Consider the following 20,629-nt stretch of genomic DNA (forward strand, 5'->3'; position numbering starts at 1 on the left):
TCTAGATAATTTTATTGTTAAGTACAGGTGACTCCTGAGAAACGACTGTAGGGACCATAAAGTCGCATGTCGAATATCTGTCAATACATAGTTTTTAAGCGAAGTAGATGAGTCGATGAAATCTATGATATCGTATATTTTAACTAAAACAGTTTTCCTTGATGCTTAGGCTTTATAAGAAAAGTCATTTACTGTGCATAAATATCAAAATTCGAGTAATGATGGAATCTTCAATTCTGGAATTCTGGAGTCAATTTCAGCTAAATGACTATTGTGAAATGTCATAATCAAAATCTTCGTACCTCTATTGGGTCGTATCTTGAAGGTCAACTACATCATATCTATGAGCAAAACTGTAAATTAAGTAATATAATTTGCTTTTCATTCATCCCGTTAATATTACTGTCAATGAACTCTGGACTTGGGTGGGGATTGATCCTCTACCTTCCAGTATACCAAACAACGAGCTTACTCCTGCACAAAGAAAGTGTTTACATAGTGCTATACTGTTTCGTGGTTTTTAGTTTGATTCTCTCCGCCTCGAATCATCGTCATTGTAATTCTTCCCGTTCAATGTCGGTATCTAAACAACAAAAGAGAGCTTCTATTATTTAAACCGTCCAGACAAGCATCGCGGAATAAATGGGCGACAATAAAGAATAGCTAAAGTCCGAAACGATAACAGCACCAAAACAACAACAACAGCAATAGAAAAAAACACACTCATCATACACACACACACGTCTACACCATATGCACAGCAACCAACTGCAACCAAAATACGCATTGCACACAATTGTAATAGACAAAACATGTTGTGTAGGCCTGGGTGACAGTGGTGGCAGCAGCAGCAGCATCAAGCAGAGGGCATTGAGGTACATCTTAGTCACAACATCGCATGCAGCAGCAAAAATACATTGGTAAAGAGCAGAGGGTAGAGCGGAAAAACAGTACGAACATGCACATAAAATGGCAACAGGGTTTGGCACAAGCTGGCAAAGAGTGAAGGGGGAAAAGGGAGCTCAACAAATGGCCGGGGAATTATTTATGTCCACGGAAATGGTTTGCTACGTTTTGTTGATGGTCGACGTCTGTGTTTTCTTTCTTTTTTTGGGGACCCTTTCGGTGTGATGGAAGTTCGCGAGGGACGACATGGGAAATGCGGGCGATGGAATGGTTGGACCGAAAACGAGCTGCACTTTCTAATGTGTCCTGTCGGAGGGAGAGAATGGAGGCCGTTCCAGACTGGGGAACTACCACCGATGCATACCACTGACAAGTGTGTGTGTGTGTGCAGTGCGGTAGTTTGTTAAAAAATTTACAGGAAACAATTTTTGCTGCGGCGAATTGTTTTCCACCATGGCAGCTTGTGCACATCCGTGTAGAGTGTTGGTGGTGTGTGTCAGTTTGGTCATATACATCCGCAGATAGGACCCGTTTTCGTGTGCTTTCACTCGTTTTAACACATTTTACTGCGCGTTATCTTGCACCAGATAGTGAATCAAAGCGTGAAGAAGGTGGTGTAAACCAAGCATTTTGTTGTTTTTTTGGTTAGAAAAAAACGAAGCAACGCGTTAACGTTTCCTCCCTCAGGATGTTGAAAATAAAGTCATAAAAATAAATTTCAACTGACCTGCTAACCTAATTATGGGCCAGCAAAAAGCTGGCTGCATATCGTGCTATTTAGCTTTTGCTGCTCTATGTATGTGTTTATGTGTGAGATCCGAAGGGCTTTTTCACCCAAAAAAAAGGGTTTTATTATTTGTTCGCAGTGCTCAAACAATCGTCACAAACAGTTTGCAGGTTTTTCGTTTCCGTTCCGGGTCTTTGTGGTGTGTGAAGGTGTGAAGAGCTGCCAAACCCCGTTTCCCATTGCACACTTCCGGTGATGCAGTATGAGCAGTGTGTCTGTGTGTGTCTGTGTCAGTCCTGCAGCACATCCTTTTTGATTCTGTCTCCCGCCTCATTCCTTCGTGCCAGAGATGCAATAAAATCTACGGTCTGATTGTTCACACGTTCCATGATTCCATCTTTTGGGTAAACTTTGGGATTTTATGGCACTGCGGCGACACTGCACTCGCGCTCCTGTCTGTTTCTTCTGTGCTTCACGCTCTGGCGGAACGTAGAGCCATAGGGATGATGCACCTATTTTTTGCGCGTCCCTCGATGCATTGTAGGTCAGCTAATTGGGGACGGGCATTGCAACGGGGTGCAGCTTCAGGCCAGCTTTGCTACAACAAATAATAACTGGGTCGATGTTTAGCGTCTTTCTGCAGGGTCTTTTGGAACTTCTTGCGAGCAACTCGTCTTAAGACGTGAAGCCGGTGCTACTGCTGCAGCAAATTGGTGCATTAAATCGCAGTGACATTATTGTTTTTATTACTCATCCATCAGAAACGACCGCGGGCGGGGCTTTGGGTGTCTGGGAAGGTCGTCGTAGGATTCGCCTCCAAGTTCTCGCTAACGGCACGTCAGCTCCAATCATTCCCATCCACCCATAAACCCTCTGCTTGGGTACTAATTATTTGTGAAGTTTCGGGGGTCGTTCACGCGTCAACACATCTAAGTGCCGGGGACACACAAACACACACATACACACGAGCCCGCCAGTTAATCCACCCGGTTGAGCGACTTAGCGGTAGGTTAGCGGATGGGAGGATAAGAATGCTACTGGTCTGCCGTGTCACTGTGAGTTTTGTTGCCGGGCCACTGACGGGTGAAGTGTGAAGATGTGTTGTAAGCTGTGGTTCATGTGTGTGGTTTCTGGTACGGGATGGACCGGGGAAGGTAAAGTTTAGCGTCGGCAAAGTTGATCATAGCGTCTTCATGCTATGATTAACTTCGTTGGGGACATGCTTACCGGGCGATTGAATACGACAGGGAAATCGATTTCGAAGGATGAGAAACTAGACACACGCGGCAAGAGCGCGCTGTGTATGATATCTGTAGTATAGGGCGCTGTAATTGGCGGAATTAGTTAGCAAATGTATTTTCAACTCTGTAGGGATACATAAACAAATAATGTGATGTAATGAAAGGGTTTTGATTTGCGTAATAAATAAAGTGATTTTGCTAAGACTCTTCATTGTTTGTAGGAATACAGTTACTAGCTCATGGAGTATTTTATGAAGATATAAACTACAATAAAGCATAGAATCTAGAGATCTTCAGAAGAGTTATGTGAGGCAGAGAGCTATCTCAATTGTTGCACTCAGTTTGATCATCTCATTTAGTGAAATCCATATCAAAAATTGAGCATCAAGGATTATTGAGAAAACTTCGTTTGATTGAGTACTCAGTGTGGGACCTCCTTGAACTCCACGCTCATGATGGATAACTGCTCTAGAGTGCCCCAGGGATAACCGTGCTCCTTTAAGTGAGTTATTCTACTTGGATTTTACTTCCAAGTCCTTTTCAATTATCTGAACGTGAAATATCTTTACTAGAAGTGTTCTCTGGTCTGTTCCTATTAAAATAGTTAAATTGCTGATGTATAGATTGTTTTGTACTTTAAAAAGGACTATTCGTCCCAATTCTCTTCAGAATAGTAGGAGTTTCTGGAGAACCAGTTGTTTTATGTTATATTCAAGAATTTATCATGACAAAAATTTATTAGAAAAAATGGTTAGAAATGAGTTTCATCTTAGGTTCCTGCTGATAAGTATGAAATTCTTTGCTAACTTCTGACGTATTACAATATTAAAGAAGTGTCCGTACTGTTATTACAGCTGGATAGAATTTTTTTTCCTGGATGTTTATCGGTCCAGATTGACAAATCAATCAGAGCCAAACAGTCAGTGGCTTCAATTGTCACGGAAAATTAAGATGCAGTACTGAGAAGTTCCTTGTTCTAAACACAGACAAACACACATGGCACCACACACGTTCTCCCCTGAACACAGCGAGCCCATCAAATCTATTGCTCCCATTGCGTATCGATCGGGTGCGTGTCGGCATCCATCCGGCACGCAAGCGGGATTTGTTGACTGTGCGTTGGCAAATCAAACAAGCGCAAGTGTGGGTGTGAGTTGCAAAACAGAATAATTTCGCCCCGCAGCCATTCTACTGCTGCTGCTGTTGCTTTGATGCGAAGATTGCGATCGCGGGCGTAGATTAGCCATCAACCACCGCCATAACACGCACAAAGAGCAACGATGCGGGCGTTTGACGGCAAGTTGACGGTAGGGGTTGTTGCGTAGCGTAGGCGGGGAAATTGTTTAGCAGAGGCTGCTCATTTCATTCCCATTGGAGTTTTCTCGTTGTTTGGTGTTCCTCCAAAGTTGTGGAAATTTCACTGCCGGATGTCCCCCGCTCGGGGTGCGAAGAGGCAACATGATGCGAAAAGGCGCCACGTGACGGATGGAGAGAGAAGGTGGAGATAAGATTTTTCACCAAAATTCCAGACGTTTGGTTCGTGTTTTTTTCTCGTTTCACTACTCGGTTAGCAACCACCAGGGGCGCTTGTGATGTTGTATGCGAAACATCGGTACATATGAACGATTTCTTCGCCCGCTTACGTAAACGTGTAGTTCTGTGTGCGGCAGTCTGCCGCCTTGGATACACCGCTAGCGGCATTATTTGTCCAGAATTAGCAATGTTCAAACCTCTCAGCACGGTTGCGCAGTCCTGGGCAGGCAGGCAGGCAGGTGGGCCGGTGTACATTATTTCTCGCACATTTCTGCCCGAATTTGCTTTGAAATGTGAACCGAAAGTTGCTCCAGCAGCCGGGTCTGCCCTGAGAGGATGCTTCGGATAAGCGAAAGTGAGTGTGCTGGAGAGAAGCGAGGGCGGGAAAAAATTGATTACACTCCGGGGATTGTTGGGGAATTGTTTGCGAGAATGGAGAGCACAGGGAGGCTCAGGCACCCGTGGGCCATCTCCCGGTGCCGCTCGAACGCTCAGCCGGTGGAAAGCAATAAATGTTGTTCGGAAGTGTACTTACACTGCTCGGCAAGGCTCCGTTCCGTTCCGAGTGCATATGGTATGGAGCGTATGTGGAGGGTAGGATGAGGTGTCGGATTTTCACACAGGTAGGTTGGCCCATATCACTAGCCCGTGCAGCAGTACGGTCCCTCCCGGCAATGCGGCCCAGCAGTGTCGGGGACGGATATAAGACGACAATTTAATGCAAAGAACTCTCTGGCAAGAACACTTTGCGGGAAGGCACAGGAGATGATGTCTACATGTGTTGTGAATAACCCACCCGGGACTTGGTGTGCAAAGCTGAAGCTACTGGAGGACTCGAGGCCTTGGAGGCAGTGAGTTTCCGGTAGAACAGAACGTTATCAAATTCAATTTAGCCCATTGAATCGTTTATTAAAGTAAGCTCCGAGTATACGAGTCTCGGGGACCGGCAAGAAGGCAGCTGCGTGCGTGGTGGAGGTCCAAGACGTGCCTGCGAGAAATTGCAAAGTTTCCATTCGTGTGCTATCAATTCATTTTCAGCTTTACTTGCCGGAACCTGAAGTCGGTGCTTTGTCGACTTTGGAACCTTGAAGAAGTGTGTGATGAGCGTGTATGTGTGCCTTTTTCCTGAAACCGGAAGCGTTCCAAACCATATTTTCTCCACACGTGCGTATGTGTGTCTGTGTCGGTGTGAGTTTAGCAAATAAATGCCATCCATTTTAGGGGAAAGTCAACTGCGAGCGTATGCATGTTCCGGATGAAACTCATTCCATTCCACTTTCGGGGAAAACACGGAACGCTGAAGATCTCCGCTGCAAAATGGCGAGGGTTTGGTTGGTGATGGTGACAGTGGCGCTTGGCTGCCGATTGTCGCCTGCCATTGAAATTGCTTAAACTTTATCATCCTCCACTTTAAGCTGTCAGAAGAAGTAAATAACGGAATTATTGGAAAAGTTGTTTTACGATGCTAGCGGAGGGGTTTTGGGAATGGCGAGGAGGCCGTGGGAGTCCTTTTGCGGGGCGTTTGCTGTACGGAGGCGATGGTAGATTGAAGATCGGCCCAAGTCAAATGCCGATTGTACGCTGGAATGCGAATTCGTGAAGGATTTTTCGTGGAAAAATCACTCGAAAAAATGCTCGGGAGCGAGAAGTTGCTCAGAAGTTTTAAGCACTTGAATCATCGAAATGCTCGCCGAAGTGAAGGTACGGCTCGAAGTAAGGACCGGAGAGGAACCGGGCAGGGGAAGTGAAATGCTTTTAAATGGAAAAAGAAGTTAATCGTTGCTGGAAGTCAGGGGCAAAATTTAGATCCGAGCGTTGAATCAGAAATGAATCCTCGCGCATTAATCCCACCTTTTTTGTTGTCGTTGCTGGAGAGCGGAAAGGTGAAGTTTCGGTAGAAAAGGGCGGATTGGATGGATTTGTTAAAAAGCAAAAAAATAAAAAATCCGAAACTCCCAATCGGCTGAGAGCAGGCAACCAGGCAACCGTGGATGGAAAATTCGATTTCATCTTAGCTGTTTCACACCACCGGTCACCGGGTAAACTTGCAACCTCTCACCAAGACCTCCTGAACGCGGTAGCATATCGCGTTAACGATAACGACTTCAGTCACACGTTATCGAACCCTCGAGTCGTTCTGGGCGGTACGTGTTGGTTCGCTACCGTGCCGGTTGTCACTTCAGCAGCATAGGTGTAATTTGATTTCCACAGCACTCGAAAGGTCTTGGCATAAATTGTGTTAGCAGTGTTAGGGTATCGCTTCGCAGTTGCAGTTTTTACTTTGGTGTGCGCTGAATAAATAATTCCAACGTGTGTATGTAATACGGAGTGAGATATTGGAAGGTGCTCTTGGAGAAGTTATTTGTGATGGGAGTACGTGTTTGACTGAAGTCCGAAACTGAGACTTCAATAGAATTTTTTGTATCATTGCGTGTATTTTCCATGAATTTTGTGAAGGAACTATTATTGCTAGATTGAAGTTTTGTAACTACAAATATCATTAATGAAAAATATTTCTCCGTCTTATGTTTACAGAATACCAATCTATAGCTCTGGATCTTCTTTAATCTTCAAAATGACTCTCATCTTGTCTTGGATCTTCATACTTGGACTGATTGTTCCGGATCTGTCTTCAAGCTTGCTGCACTGTCCTCATCGCTGCCATTGCGATGATGAAAAGCTGGACGTCAACTGTGAGGAAGGTCATCTGGATGTGCTGCCCATCGCGCTGAACCCTTCCATCCAGCGGTTGGTGATCAAGAACAACAAGATACGAATAATTGACTCGTCGATACAGTTCTACTCCGAGCTGACGCTGCTCGATCTCAGCTTCAACTATCTGTTCAACATTCCCGACCGTACGTTCGGCCACCAGCGGAAGCTACAGCAGTTGCATCTGAATCACAACAAGATCAGCACTATCTCGAACCGCACGTTTGTTGGGCTGGGTGAGCTGCTGGTCCTAAACCTGCGCGGTAATCTGATCGATCAGATCGACGCCCTAACCTTCACACCGCTTGCCAAGCTGGAGGAGTTGAACCTCGGTCAGAACAGGATCGCAAGTGTCGGTTTGTCGGTGAGTTCGTTTGTGGGAATCGGTGATCTGAAGATTCTGTTGCTGGATGACAATCTGCTGAGTGTGATCCCTTCGGCGGAGACCTTCAAACCGATCGACAAGCTGGCAGAGCTGTACATTGGCACCAACTCGCTGGTGACCATCGAGGATGGTGCGTTTCAAGTGCTCTCGGAGCTGACACTGCTGGACCTGCGAAGCAGTCTACTGCCGAACGTATCGGAAGGCACATTTGCTGGGATAGAGAACCTGAAGACACTCAACCTTGCCGATAATCGGTTCGTGCGCGTTCCTTCGTCCACACTTGCTGTGTTGCATCGTCTAGAGGAGTTGGCCATTGGACAGAACCACTTTGAGACGGTGCCGGCCCATGCATTCCGTGGTCTTCCGAATCTGAAGCGCTTCGAGCTGAAGGGCTCACTGTACTTGCGCCGGATCGAGCGTGCCGCTTTCCAGACAAACACAAACCTTGAATCGATTGTGATTGAATCGAACAAAGCGCTCACCGTGCTGGAGGAGGCCACCTTTGCCGGACTGCTCTACCTGAAGCATCTCAGCCTGCGCAACAATGGGCTGGAGCGGCTCGACGAAGGGATGCTTTCGTGGAACAGTTTGCGCACGGTCGACATCTCGGACAATCCGATCAACTGCGACTGTTACTACTCGAAGTTGCTGCAGCGGTTACAGTCGGCAGCGCGGGTCAGCTACAATGCTACCGGGTGTCCGCACCATCTGCCCGACCAGTGGGAGTGTGAGTACGCGCTGGAGAAGAACAAAAACCTGATCTCCGTGGTGGTCCCGTTGGTGGCGATCGTTACTGCGATTGCGCTGGCATTCTATCGCTTTCGGGGCCTGTTGCGGGAGTACCTGAAGAATGGGTGCAAAAGCAAGGCGGCAGCTAGTGTAACGCCGGCCGGTCCGCCAGGACTGCCGGTGCTTCCACCGATCGGGCGTACGGAGCTATCGACGGTGGTGGACTACGATAAACCGCTCACCGACGACGACTACGTTATACGGACGGGCAATCTGTACCATGGCGGTGCAGGGCAGCCGATGCTGAACGGGGGCTACCCGCTGTACCTGCAGCAGAACCCAAGCGTCTACTACAACAAGCCACTACCGATTACGGAGTTATAGTATTGAAGGTTGGAGGAATGCGACGCTAGCGTGTAAGTTGGTTCTCGCTTTCGGAATCTAACTGACTACTTTAAGATAAGGTTCTACGTGCAGGTTTAATTTATTTAAGTTTGGAGAGTTACAAGTCTTTTGTTTGATGTGTTAAGCAAGCAGTCCACATTATATTACCATACAATTACATTCCAAAAGAATTGCGCACCTTTCGCAAAACATTCCAGCATGAGACGTTCGGTGCGCAGGCGGATCTGATTTAGCCTCTAAGTTGATTGTGATGTTTTTGCCCCTTTTCTTCAAATAATCATGTATATTTACAATAAGGTTTGCTGTATGATATAATGCTTGAGCTACTCTTTTTTGATAACAAAACACTCTTACTCTTGTCGATACGTGATGTACAATATTGTCTATGATCGAGAGATCCGTTTTAGTCGAGAGTTGTTTTTCCATCGAGTAATCTGTAAAATTAAGTGTATTAGTATAGTTTAACATCTTTCGAACTTTGAACAACTTCGAACATCAAAAGGTCTTGTTGCCTTGACTGGAGGATAAAAGCGAGGGCCATCAGTACTTTGAGACTAACTAGACGAACTGGCTTGCTGATGGAGGAGGGTAGAGAATAATCGATAGTATTTCCTCTACTACTAAGCATCACTATCTGTAATGTACGCCAACGAAAATTAACTTCCCATAATATAAAAAATGAAAACCAGCACAGCAATAATGAAACGGTTCAAAACAAGTCTCCTTTACGGTAGGAAGGACAATAGGGCATACAGTTTAGCTCTACAAAACTTAGAACTGAATGTCAGATAACAAATTACAAAAGATATAACGCCACAACACATTATCACTGCATCTGCACTACATCTCATTACATCTCTATCCTGTGCGCTCTTGAAGCACTTAATACTCTTAGCGTCAAATAAATAAAGCATAATTCCACATACACAAGATACAACGCAAAAAGATGTGAAAACAAACCCGGACTAAACTTTGAACTCGCCTAGCCTTCCCTCTAAGCTCCGAATTTCAATTTGATCAAAGTTAATTGCTTTTTTGTTTCGCTTGGCAAGAAGAGAAGAAGTAGAATCCTCGAAAATAGTTCCAACTTTTTGGCGCCGTATCATTTCCACCTGGAACATTGCGCACTCACCAGCACATACGGGCCCAGGGACACACGGTACGTGCGGTCATCCCGTTTGCCGTGTAGGGTAATTGTAATTATAATGTGTTGAAGTGTAACGAGCAAAGCAGCAGCGAAGTGAACCAACCCAAGGAACCAACAAAAAAAAAGGGCCAAAAAAGGTTAGTGCAAACAGGTCCTTGCCATTGTTGTATTTCCTTGCGCGCTGCGTACGCCGGATACACGTAGATAAAGTGGTTGGAATTTAATCCCGTTTTTGTGCACTAATCCGTGAAGGAAAGGTGTAGTAGTAGTACTACCATGAAATGGTGAAAGAAAATTGAAAGTAGAGGTACCCTTTCCCGAACTGGGGGCTCTCTTCATCCATATCCTCCACAGCTACAGTGCCAGACTAACCACAATCCTGGCGTTTTTTTTTTGCATTTCCATTTCCACAATTTCAACACCAAAAGCCAGAAGCGTCGGTCCGTGAGGGGCCGATGTAACTGCACGGTGGCTGAGTTAGGAATGCGGAAAAAGTTCCACATTTGCCATGATTATCCGATGCCGTTTCACGTGCCGGAGAACGAAGAACGGGTGGCTAGTGCGGTCCTCTGGTCCGTCCATAACAGACGCTCCTGTGTTTTTCGGAGCACTTCAGCTAGAGCGTGAGTAGATTGGAGGGTTGGACGGCTAACCGTTTGTTTTTTTGTTGTTGGTTGAATTTCTGCTACGGCTCCAACGGAAAGCCATTGTCGGAGGTGATGATGGGGAAGATGATGATGGTGGGCTAAAAATTAAAACAAACGATTTGCGAGCGACTCTCGCTTGCTCACCTTGCATACTGGGGCGGCAGGCGGCCCTGGCTCGAGTGTTCTTATCAGTGTACACGCCGTCTGTGGATGGTTTGTGGAAAATTAAAGAGCAACCTTCATCCTGCCTGTGTAAAACTCTCCAACTGTTTCGCCTCTGTACGTCTGTGTTTGCTTTAAGCAATTTTCACATTGTTTGGGCAGAGCGTGTGTTCTCTGGTGGTGGACCAACTTTGGCCCCACACACACACACACACATACACAACACAAATAATGAGCAGAAATTTGGCAACGTACCACAGCGTGCAGACCACATCGAGCATCGAGCTACCGTCGGGCACATTTTGCATTCTCCAAATTCATAACCTGGCAGGAGGTTTTGTGGGGAGCTTTTCCGGGATAGGGGCAGGGCCCGGGACTTTTACTTTCAATTCTCTACCCAAACGCTCGCATACCGCGTCTGCTGCTATGTCGGAATGTACGAATGTTTGTCCAAAGCCTGGTAAACTGGACCGAGACTTTTGGGGGATTTTTTGTTGTTGTGGCGTGTGTTTTCGAGGGGAAAAGGTATGACGCGGTCCTTTTTTGGAAAATGGCTGTACAAATTATGGATTTCCACATTCATTGTTTTTTTTTGCTGATATGGTCTTGGTGGGCTGGACTGTAATCGTGGTGGCAAAGTCGGTGGGGTAGCAAAAAGGATAATAAAACAAATGGAGCAGCACCACGTGTACGTGGTGGAGTCTCGAGTGGATTGGTCTGGCCGGGCGCTCTGTGTTGTGGATGTTCCATTTGCGTTCTCCCCGCATAGCTCACGTTACATGAATCTGTAATTACCGTTGGCAGACTGCCCCAGAGAGTGTGTGTGTGTGTGCGGCGCGAAAGTCTGTATCCTTAGCTAAGGTGGCGGGATTGGTCTGGTCGATTACCTCTTTGCCTGCGATGGTTTGGTGGCCACCTGTGCACAAAGGTGTGCACTCGTGGATCGAGGGAATGTATGTACGTACGGGCCCGACACGTGCGCGAATGTTTTCGCGTGATGTATCGTGTACTTTGAATTCCCATAACACCAGAGCGCTTTTTCGGAGGAGCCTGCAAGAGTGAGAAATTCTACACACAAGCACATACACACGGAGATACATTTCACTGGCATCTCTTGTAGTGGTTATGAATGGTACGCGGCCTGGTGGCCCTTTCTGGTTCAACGCACGCAGGAAAATTCGCCGAGACGAGACGAGACGGCGGCTTTCTGGGGAAAACTGGCACACCGTGATTATTACTGGTCTCTGGCGGGCAGGAAGCTGTTGGCGAGAAGATAAACATTAACAGCACATTGAACACACACACACACACTCAGCGGCTTTGGTTGGAAGTTGTTAGATCGCTTTTCCCCCCTTTTGTTGAACCGTTTTGCTGGTGAAGAGCTTCACGCGTTTTTGTTTTGTTTCACGCTGCCTTGTGAAGGGATTGTGGATACTAAAGCTTTTCGATGTACTGTGAAAGCCCACGCCGAGCCGGTGTCTACCTGGGCGTTGGAACGCTCCTAGTGAAAGAGTTTAACTTTGATCGTGCTGGGTGAAATGATGCCGCCATCGCAAGCGGGTCTGGGAAGTAGAAAAAGGGAGTCATTTGTTGTGGGTTTTTTTTGTGTGTGTCGTTATTCTGGTTCTGGTTTCAGCCGTTTGAAACGTTAATAATGGGCGTGCTGAAACTTGGCGACTGGCAGGATGCCACTTGTACGCCGGCGATTGTTGGGCATTGTTCGCTGGAATGAACTCCGCCAACGATGAAAAGTGTCTCGTTTGCAAATGGATGGAAATTACCGGCCAAAGGGTAAGATTTGCATGAGGTTGGTAATAGTTGTTCCGATGCATAGAACTGAGCTATTAGAGAAACTAAGCTAAGTATTGATTGTACTCAATCTTGGATTCATTTGAGTAAACAGTTTGAGTTCTTTACGTAGAGTTTGAAGAACTCTGTTCTAATGTTGGGCAAAATACAGCAGATGCTAATGTGTTTTTATAAACAAACTTTTTACTGAATTTGAAGTCATCTCGGCAGAACAGTGAGACATAAGCATGACATAAAATACAAAGAATGATCAGACATCTCTATCATTTCCTGCATGCTTAGGACTTACAGAGGCTATATGAAGTATCTGTTACAAAAGTTTGAGCTCTTTACAAATACTTTCAAATTTATTTTTTACTTGTGAACATCGGAAAAGAGTCGCTTTTGAATCCTTAGATATCAATCTCCAATGTCTACTTCCTACTCCGGTTCGACATAATGACACAAGCCAAATTAAAAAGGCTTTTAGCAACATTATCTACAAGTGCCAAGTTCTGCTCTGTTTTGTGCCAAGAATGTATGTTTAACTCTCAACGACGTAGCGAGACAACTACCTTAAGCCATCACAACTGTGTTCTGTCTTAGGTTACAAAAGATTTAAGCATTCGCGTGGATTCAAATTCAAACGAATAGAAATCTATTGAATAACTCAAGAGTCGACTTTTGAACCTCATCAAAAGGCTTCTTCACAGAAAGTTAGTTCAGATTATTGTCCATGAACGCTTATGATACAGTCGTGAGTATCAAATTGAGCTCAATTACGATTAAACTTACTGACATTGAATATTTGATGCAAATGATACAACAGAGCAACACAAAGCAAAGCGTCCATGTCTGACATCACACAAGAGCAAATGTTCTGTCCATCCGCCGTCTAATGCGCAAGGATCATGAGGCGATAATTTAGTCAAGCGAAATTGTGCTTTCAAATGAGCTGTTAAACAAATTTCGCTTCCAACACTAACCGGCGGAGAGGAGTGTGTGATATGTAAATTGGAAAAAATGCCTCCCAGCATCGATCCACACTCACGAGTGTGTGTGTGTGTGCGGCTGGGGATGTAATGTAATAAACTCATCGAATACTTTCACTGGCACTTTTTCCTTGTTCCAACCATGTGGCTGGGTGGGTAGAGGTGTAGAGAAATTGTTGAAATGTTTCCTATCACTTACCACACACGCTGGTTGGGCATGTGCTCGCGAACTCACTCGAGGCTGTAAGTGAAACGGACGAGTTTTCCGTAATTTTTACCGCAAGCTCAACACGTCCCGGCACGGGTCTTGCTGCTGTCACCTGCTGTTGTCGTAATCATGCTCGACCTGCTTTCGGAGATCCTAGTGACCGAGAGAGAGAGAGGGAGAGAGGAAGCGAGATACTCCAACGAGAGTAGCTGTAGTCAAAATGTTTGATTAGATTAACAGGTAATTGAGTGCAGCTGGGTGGAGTTTGTGTGTGCTGGTTGTGTAGCAGCCACCCCGGTTTGGCTTGTCAAATTGCTTGAGAAAGAGCGAACATATTTGTGACGGGATAGAACGCAAAATCAACCAATCAGTAGGGTAGCAGGGGCTCGGTTTACACCGGTAAAAAGTTTTCAGCAATAGGAAAACTCTGGAGAAACCGATCCCTTTTTCCTTCCGGTGGGGTGGTTGGGGACGGATAAAAAGTTTTACTCGGCGGAATTTTTGTTGTTACACGATCCCTCTTTTGTTTTGAAAATTCTCGTAGACAGCTTATTGCTCCATCGCTATCCATTTCTACGCAATGGCATATGAGCTGTGAGCGAAACGCAGGGCACGGCCTCTTCGCTTACCACCTGGAAGGGTGGAATTATTTCCATGGAAAAGCTTCGAGAAAGGTTCTGAAGAAAATGGCAAACACAAAAAACAACTGCTACCACATTACTTTACAGCCCACATCCTAATCAGCTAATCGGTCGGCATGGAATGATGAGAGCCGGCGCACAAATTAGCGGAAGTGAATATTTTGATAAAATCATCCGCGCGGCGTCTGAGTGTGCAGGAGAAAACCCCCGCTGTCGCCCGGTACATATTTGCGTACGGAGACGCACGATGGTTTGGGGGAATGTTCGAGTGCCACGCGAAGGTATTTTCCTTCACGAAACAGACAAGGTAGACAGAGAGAGAGAGAGAGAGAGAGAAAGCAGAGCAAACAGTTAAGAGAGTGTAGTAATTAGGATAAATTATGTAAATGTGGATAAACTCGGAGCTCAAGTTATTATTTTATTTATCTTATCCGTACTCCCGACCGCATCGAATTAGTCGCCCATCAATGGGGCACGGGCACATGGGACGGCTGCTAAAAACGGAGGGTTGGAGAGGGAGGATGCATTCAGCGGGCGAAAGTGGCTAGCCGGGCTTTATCATTTGGCTGCCATTAGGCCGCCAGAAGGGAAGGAGGGGTAGAGCAGAGTTGAAGGGATGATCCATCCTTGAAAAGAAAGTAAAAGTGATGAATATTCATAAGCTCCCGCGTCTTTGGTTCTGCACTCTCTCCGGCTAACGGTAGCAGGGATGCCATGAAAGGTTATCTTTTAGTCCGGAAAGGTGTTTCTTAGCTGGTGAAAACTGTTTCGTTGATTCAAGTTTTCCAAAGTTCCAACGAGGTAGAAGCGTCGGCTCGAATGGGCGGAAACAGTTGTGTTGCGCTTGTGTTTTAATCTACTTTTAACTGAAATAAAGGAGCCAACTGTTTGGGAACGTGAACGCGAAGCGAGAAGTGTAATTAAATAAAGATATAAACATAGCAAGAAAAGTAAACACCTTAACAAAGCAAACATTAAACTCATCAATACAAATACAAAAAAGACTTGAAACTGTGGGCTGAACTGGAAAGGATGTACAGTGAACTGAAGCAAATAGTACTGAACGGAGAAAGAGTAAAGAGGCAAGAAAAACGTTTTGTAAAAAAAAAGAGAACGAAAAAGATACATTAAACTAACAAATAAAGCTTCCCGAAAGCGTTGATTGGAAAAAAAATAGAAAAGTCAAACCTTGTGGTAGGGTAGAGTCAAACAGTGTAGTGAAAGTTTAAGAAAGCATTTTTAGTTTACGATAAAATAGCATAAAAGAAAGTAAATCACCATGAATATGTTAACCAAAGTGGTAACAAAGGGGAGTAAAATAAATACTAACATAATGCCAGTACGAAAGGTGACGTGTCGCCAAATAGCCAAATAAACGTAAGAATCGAAACGAAACAAAACAAAAACATCAGCAAAAATATCAATATATCAGACAACACAATTGATAAGTGGTATAAGTGTGCGTGTGCGTGTGTGTGTGTGAGTGTGCAAACGAAAGTAAACGGAACCGATCCGAACCTGGAATACAATCTTGTACGCAGTTGCAGTTTATAAGGCGTATAAAAAAGTGACTAACAAAATTGTAATAATCGTAGCGATAGGAGGTGTAAGTGCTAGCAATAAAATTGATAATATCATGTTTGAAATTGAAAGTTATGATTATTTCTTTGCTGTTTTCGCTTGCTTTTTTTCGTATACCTCCCATCTCAAACCGTATCCGAAACGAATAGTCCAGCAGGACGCGGGCAGGACATCTTTAAAACAAGCTCAATTTATCCCTTAATGAGGTTTATTACTTTCGGAAAATGGGGAAGAAATAATACAAAAAAACACAGAGCGGAGCAGTTTGCCGGCTCATTGCCTAATAATTGAAAATACTGCCCCGTGCTGATTGAGTTTTGGGGTGAAAAGTTTCATTACGCTTTTAAATTTTAGTGAAGCATTAGATTGGGTGCTTGCGTCGCCCATTTTGGTGTGCTGTGTGCTGATTTGCTTTAACCAGCACTTAACACGGATAGTAGCAGCGTTTTTCGCAAGAAAAGGCTCATCGGAACCTTTTTCCTCCGTCGTACATAAAGATCTTATTATTTTGGAAAACAATCCCGGACGAGCCTCGAAAGGTTCGCGAGGAGGAGGACGAACCAAAGATGGTTGGCGGAAATGGCGTGACTTACATTGGCTGGTCGTTAGGGAAACTTTTCACCGAGCTGGAGGCGCACAGCCTTCTAAGGTTCTAAGTTTTCTTCGAACAGTGAATCGTGCGCTTCTGGGAAACGTTCGTCCCCCCCGCGGGAAAACGAAAGAATGTCAAGAGCAGTGAGTGCGTCAACGGGAAAAATGAAACTTACACCCGCCCCGAAGAAGGCAAGCTACGCGCTCTGGCTTTAGCTTTCTTGAACCTTCATGAGAAGAAAAACAAACGATAGCTCATCAGCCATCAGCCTGTTCGTTGTTTGATACAATCCACTGTACGGGGAAATCTCCTCTCTGACATTGATTAATTTTGGGTACACGCATCACTTCAGCGGTGATGCTGCCGCTGCTTTTTTATCGTGCGCGATCAAATTTTGTGCGCCCGGGAATCGTGGCAAACAGGGCGTTAAAAGTGAGCCTTCGTGTTTAGACAAAACAAAAGCAGGAGGGCTAGGCTGACTTTTCGCAGGAACGACACTTCTAATCCCTATATCGATACCGGTGTCAATTGGGCGATTGAAACGAACACAAACTAAAGTAAAAAAAAAAAAAACACGAAAAAAGCAACGCACCGTTCGTGGCAGGATTCAGGCTTTTTGCGTACCATTGCGCGGATTAATGCAATGAGGAACGGCAGCATGCAAATTGGCCACCGCGTTGTGAGGCTGTCGACGAGACGGTTCGACGGTGTAGGATTACGCGCCATCGATACTACGCCAGCTACAGGATGAGAGGATAATGCGCTAAAAGGTGTGCGGATTGCAAGATTGGAAGTGATCGCAAAAAAGCTTTGCAAAAGGAACTGTTTGCCGGTGGTATAATTAAACCGATTTTCATTAACTCGATCAGCGAAGGGATTAAGCGTTTAGCCGTATTGAAAGGGTGCGAGAACACGTAGCGGGAGGATTTTAAAGGATACTGGATTCAATTTATTGCTGGACCGTTGGCAGGTGACTTTTGTCTTTGCGATAGCTTAATAATGTGATGTTTGAAGTTTGTTTGTGTGGACGTATATTTCAACGAAAGACGAATAATATATTTTTTGCATTTCCTTTTTTTTTAACAGACAACTGTCATTTATTAAATTTATAAATCATTTTTGAAGTTACTTTTTTTTTGTAATAAATATTATATTACATCCAATACTTCCAACATGGGATGTCTTTGATACTTCATTGGAAATATTTCACACATCTCCTACCTAATTGTTTGTGCGATAGCCTTTTATAGCCTGAGGTCCTGTCACCAGTTTACCTCAAAAAAATTTTCGTGATGTATGAAGCTGGGACAATATTGTACCTATATAGTACTTACATACATCTCTGAGACATGCACTCTGTTCAAATCTGCCAAAACTCTTTTAGCCGCGTGCGAGAGGAAGGTAAGGATTTTTGGTCCCGTATTTGTGGAAGGACAATGGAGGAGCCGATACAACGACGAGTTATACGAGATGGACAGAGCGATCTTACTGTGTCGTGTGGGGTATCAAGATCATCAGGCTCCGGTGGGCTGTATCTATGTTATGTATCTCCATGGATGTATTGGTTAAGTTAGTAAGTAATGCCTATAGATTTCATTCAAGTATGTAAAGATTATCGTCTAGATTGCGGCCCAGATATTCACTAAACCACTTTACAACCTCTGTAGATGAAAATTTCAGCAATAGATCTAGACAACGTAATGTTATTGAAACAAAATAAATCAGATTAATTGTAGGAACTTCTCATACCTGCTTCAATATTTTGCCTGTCCTACTGTGTTGATTTTGTAAAAGTTATTAGACATTCTTAAGGCCGGGCTACATTGATCGTACTCTCTGGTGTAATTTTGATTTTCACTAGCGCACCTGGCGGCGGCTGACCGAAGCATTTTTCCAAACAATTTGAAGCCGCTTCAGAAAATATGTAATTTTTCTATGATTTTAACCTAATTTGGACCAGAAAAGTTTTGTAAAAGGTAGATGCACATGTCCTGAACGCATTGCATCCATTTTCATGGCAAAAAACGATGAAAAAACAACTTAAATTTGAGATCCGGCACGACCATTTCCTCGACGACCAAAAAAAGCTTCCTCCAGCCGCCGCCAGATGCGCTAGTGAAAATTGAAATTACAGCAGAGAGTACGATCAATGTAGCCCGGCCTTTAGGCTCGACTCAGAGTTATTTAGCATTGTTTGTATAACTGTTCATTTCCAAGCATTCATATCCATTTAAGATTTAACAAATGGCATTACTTTCATATAGCTCATAAGTTGATAGGGTCTAGGATAATTCTAAAGGCCGGGCTACATTGATCGTGCTCTCTGGTGTAATTTTGATTTTCACTTGCGCTCCTGGCGGCGGCTGACCGAAGCATTTTGCCAAACAATTTGGAGCCGTTCCAGAAAATACGTTATTTTTCCATGTTTTTTACTTAAACTGGACTGAAAAAGCTTTGTAATTGATAGATAAATATGTTGTGCAAGTATTTCAGCCATTTTCGCATCAAAAAACGATAAAAAATAACTTAAATTTGAGATCCGGCAGGTCCATTCCCTCGATGACCAAAAAAAGCTTCCACCAGCCGCCGCCAGATGCGCTAGTGAAAATCAAAATTACGCTTGCGAGTACGATCAATGTAGCCCGGCCTTAACGAAGTATTTATTTACATAGATATACCAATACACAATAAAACTCTTGTCAAAACTATAAACTTTGAAGATGGTTAATGGATGGATGATTATTAAAATTCAATTCATAAGGAGATCTTCAAACATTTGATCGTTTGATTTCATTTATTGTTATGAAATTGTTCAAGTAGCGGGACAGTTTGTTAATCGTTTTTTATACTTTCAACAAACTGTTTAAAGCTCATGTTATCGGTTCAATACAACAAGCATTTTAATTTCAACTCTAATAATCATCCAACGCGCCGCAATTATAACATGAGCGGTACTTCGATTGCACAAAAAAATACATCCTCGAATCAATTTTCCAGCTCCTGCCCGCGGAAAGTGTACAGAAAGATTTCGAATAAATAACACCCCTCCGTACAGGAGCGGCGCATCCCGTTTTGGCGCAAGATCTATGGGAGCACATTATCTGTTCACAACAAAACTTAAATTGAATAATTTCCCACCGCTTCGTGCCCGCAGTGGAATGTGCTTCTCGGCAACGTGAAGGAACATGGGGCGTCTTAACAGCCTCGTGGCACTACGGGCAGGCAAAGCTTGCGCTTCCTGAGCTTCTCAAGTCAGCAGCTTCTGCGAGGGGTTGCACTTGGCAATCGGTTTGCCATTGGCAGTCGTACATCTTACACCGAAAGGCCAATAGATTTTCCACCGGTGTCGACCACTTCGGTACCGTTGATTCATTTCACCTTCCTGCCAGCGCTGTGTTGTGTGTTGCTGGTCGTGTGGGCCAACTCCTCTATATGGTTCCCGTTTCTTCGGGCTGCCATTACTTGGTGCAACCACGGGACGGTACGGTATCTTCCTCAAAGCGCATTTCAGCAAATGACGAAGCAAAAGGCGGAAGCAAACCATCTCACTCCATTTCCCAGGCGGTGGAGAAGATGCACTTCTTGATTGCAGGGATTCGCCGGGGATCTTCTGCAATGCTGCCCCGGAAGCTCGTCTGGATCGTTTTGGCTTGAAGATACGCGCCACTGTATTGGCCATTCGGTTTCGGTAGGATGGCTGAGTTTATAAATTATGCAACGGTTGAATGAAACCAGGGGAAGCTTTCATGTCTTAATGGGATAAATGTTTCTCGGATGCTTCGCTGGCTGGTTGGTGCAGTTCGTCTTGCTGCGCTCGCTCGAGGGTAGTACACATCGAGCGTAGGGTGGTAGATGTTTGGCAGGAGCTAGAAGATGGTGCATTTGTTTCTTGCACGGAGTAGGGAACAGATTTAAACCTTGAAGGAGTTTTTGTAGATTTTGAAAGTAATGTTATTTAAGAAACAGATTTGATTCTACTGATCCATTTTCCCAAATTTAGTTCAAAATACCATTTACAATTTGTGAGGAAGTTTCATTCAAGTAATGAGGAATATATGTTCATTTTTTTCATTATTTCAAAGAACCTTATTTCCAAATCAAACCAACTACCGGAAACCATAAGGGCAATAAAGACTTTTCCAAGCGTCTTAAAAGCTAAGCTAGCTCAACCAACTCTGGGTGTAAATCCTAGTTTATCCCTTCGCCGTCAAACCACTAGAAACCAAACCATCT

General features: G+C 44.5%; 1 protein-coding gene across 1 annotated transcript in view; it reads left to right on the plus strand.

Moving 5' to 3' along the window:
• LOC120902183 (insulin-like growth factor-binding protein complex acid labile subunit) overlaps positions 1-15,875 on the plus strand; it is a 35,029-nt gene extending 19,154 nt beyond the window's left edge. Inside the window, exon 2 of the mRNA XM_040310730.1 lies at positions 6,943-15,875. Within this exon, the coding sequence (XP_040166664.1) occupies positions 6,983-8,617 (1,635 nt within the window). The 5' untranslated portion in view covers positions 6,943-6,982 and the 3' untranslated portion in view covers positions 8,618-15,875. The remainder of the gene's footprint in view (positions 1-6,942) is intronic.
• Positions 15,876-20,629: the final 4,754 nt, after the last annotated feature.

This window comes from Anopheles arabiensis, chromosome 3 (genome assembly GCF_016920715.1).
Source record: "Anopheles arabiensis isolate DONGOLA chromosome 3, AaraD3, whole genome shotgun sequence".
In the NCBI taxonomy this organism is placed as follows: domain Eukaryota; kingdom Metazoa; phylum Arthropoda; class Insecta; order Diptera; family Culicidae; genus Anopheles; species Anopheles arabiensis.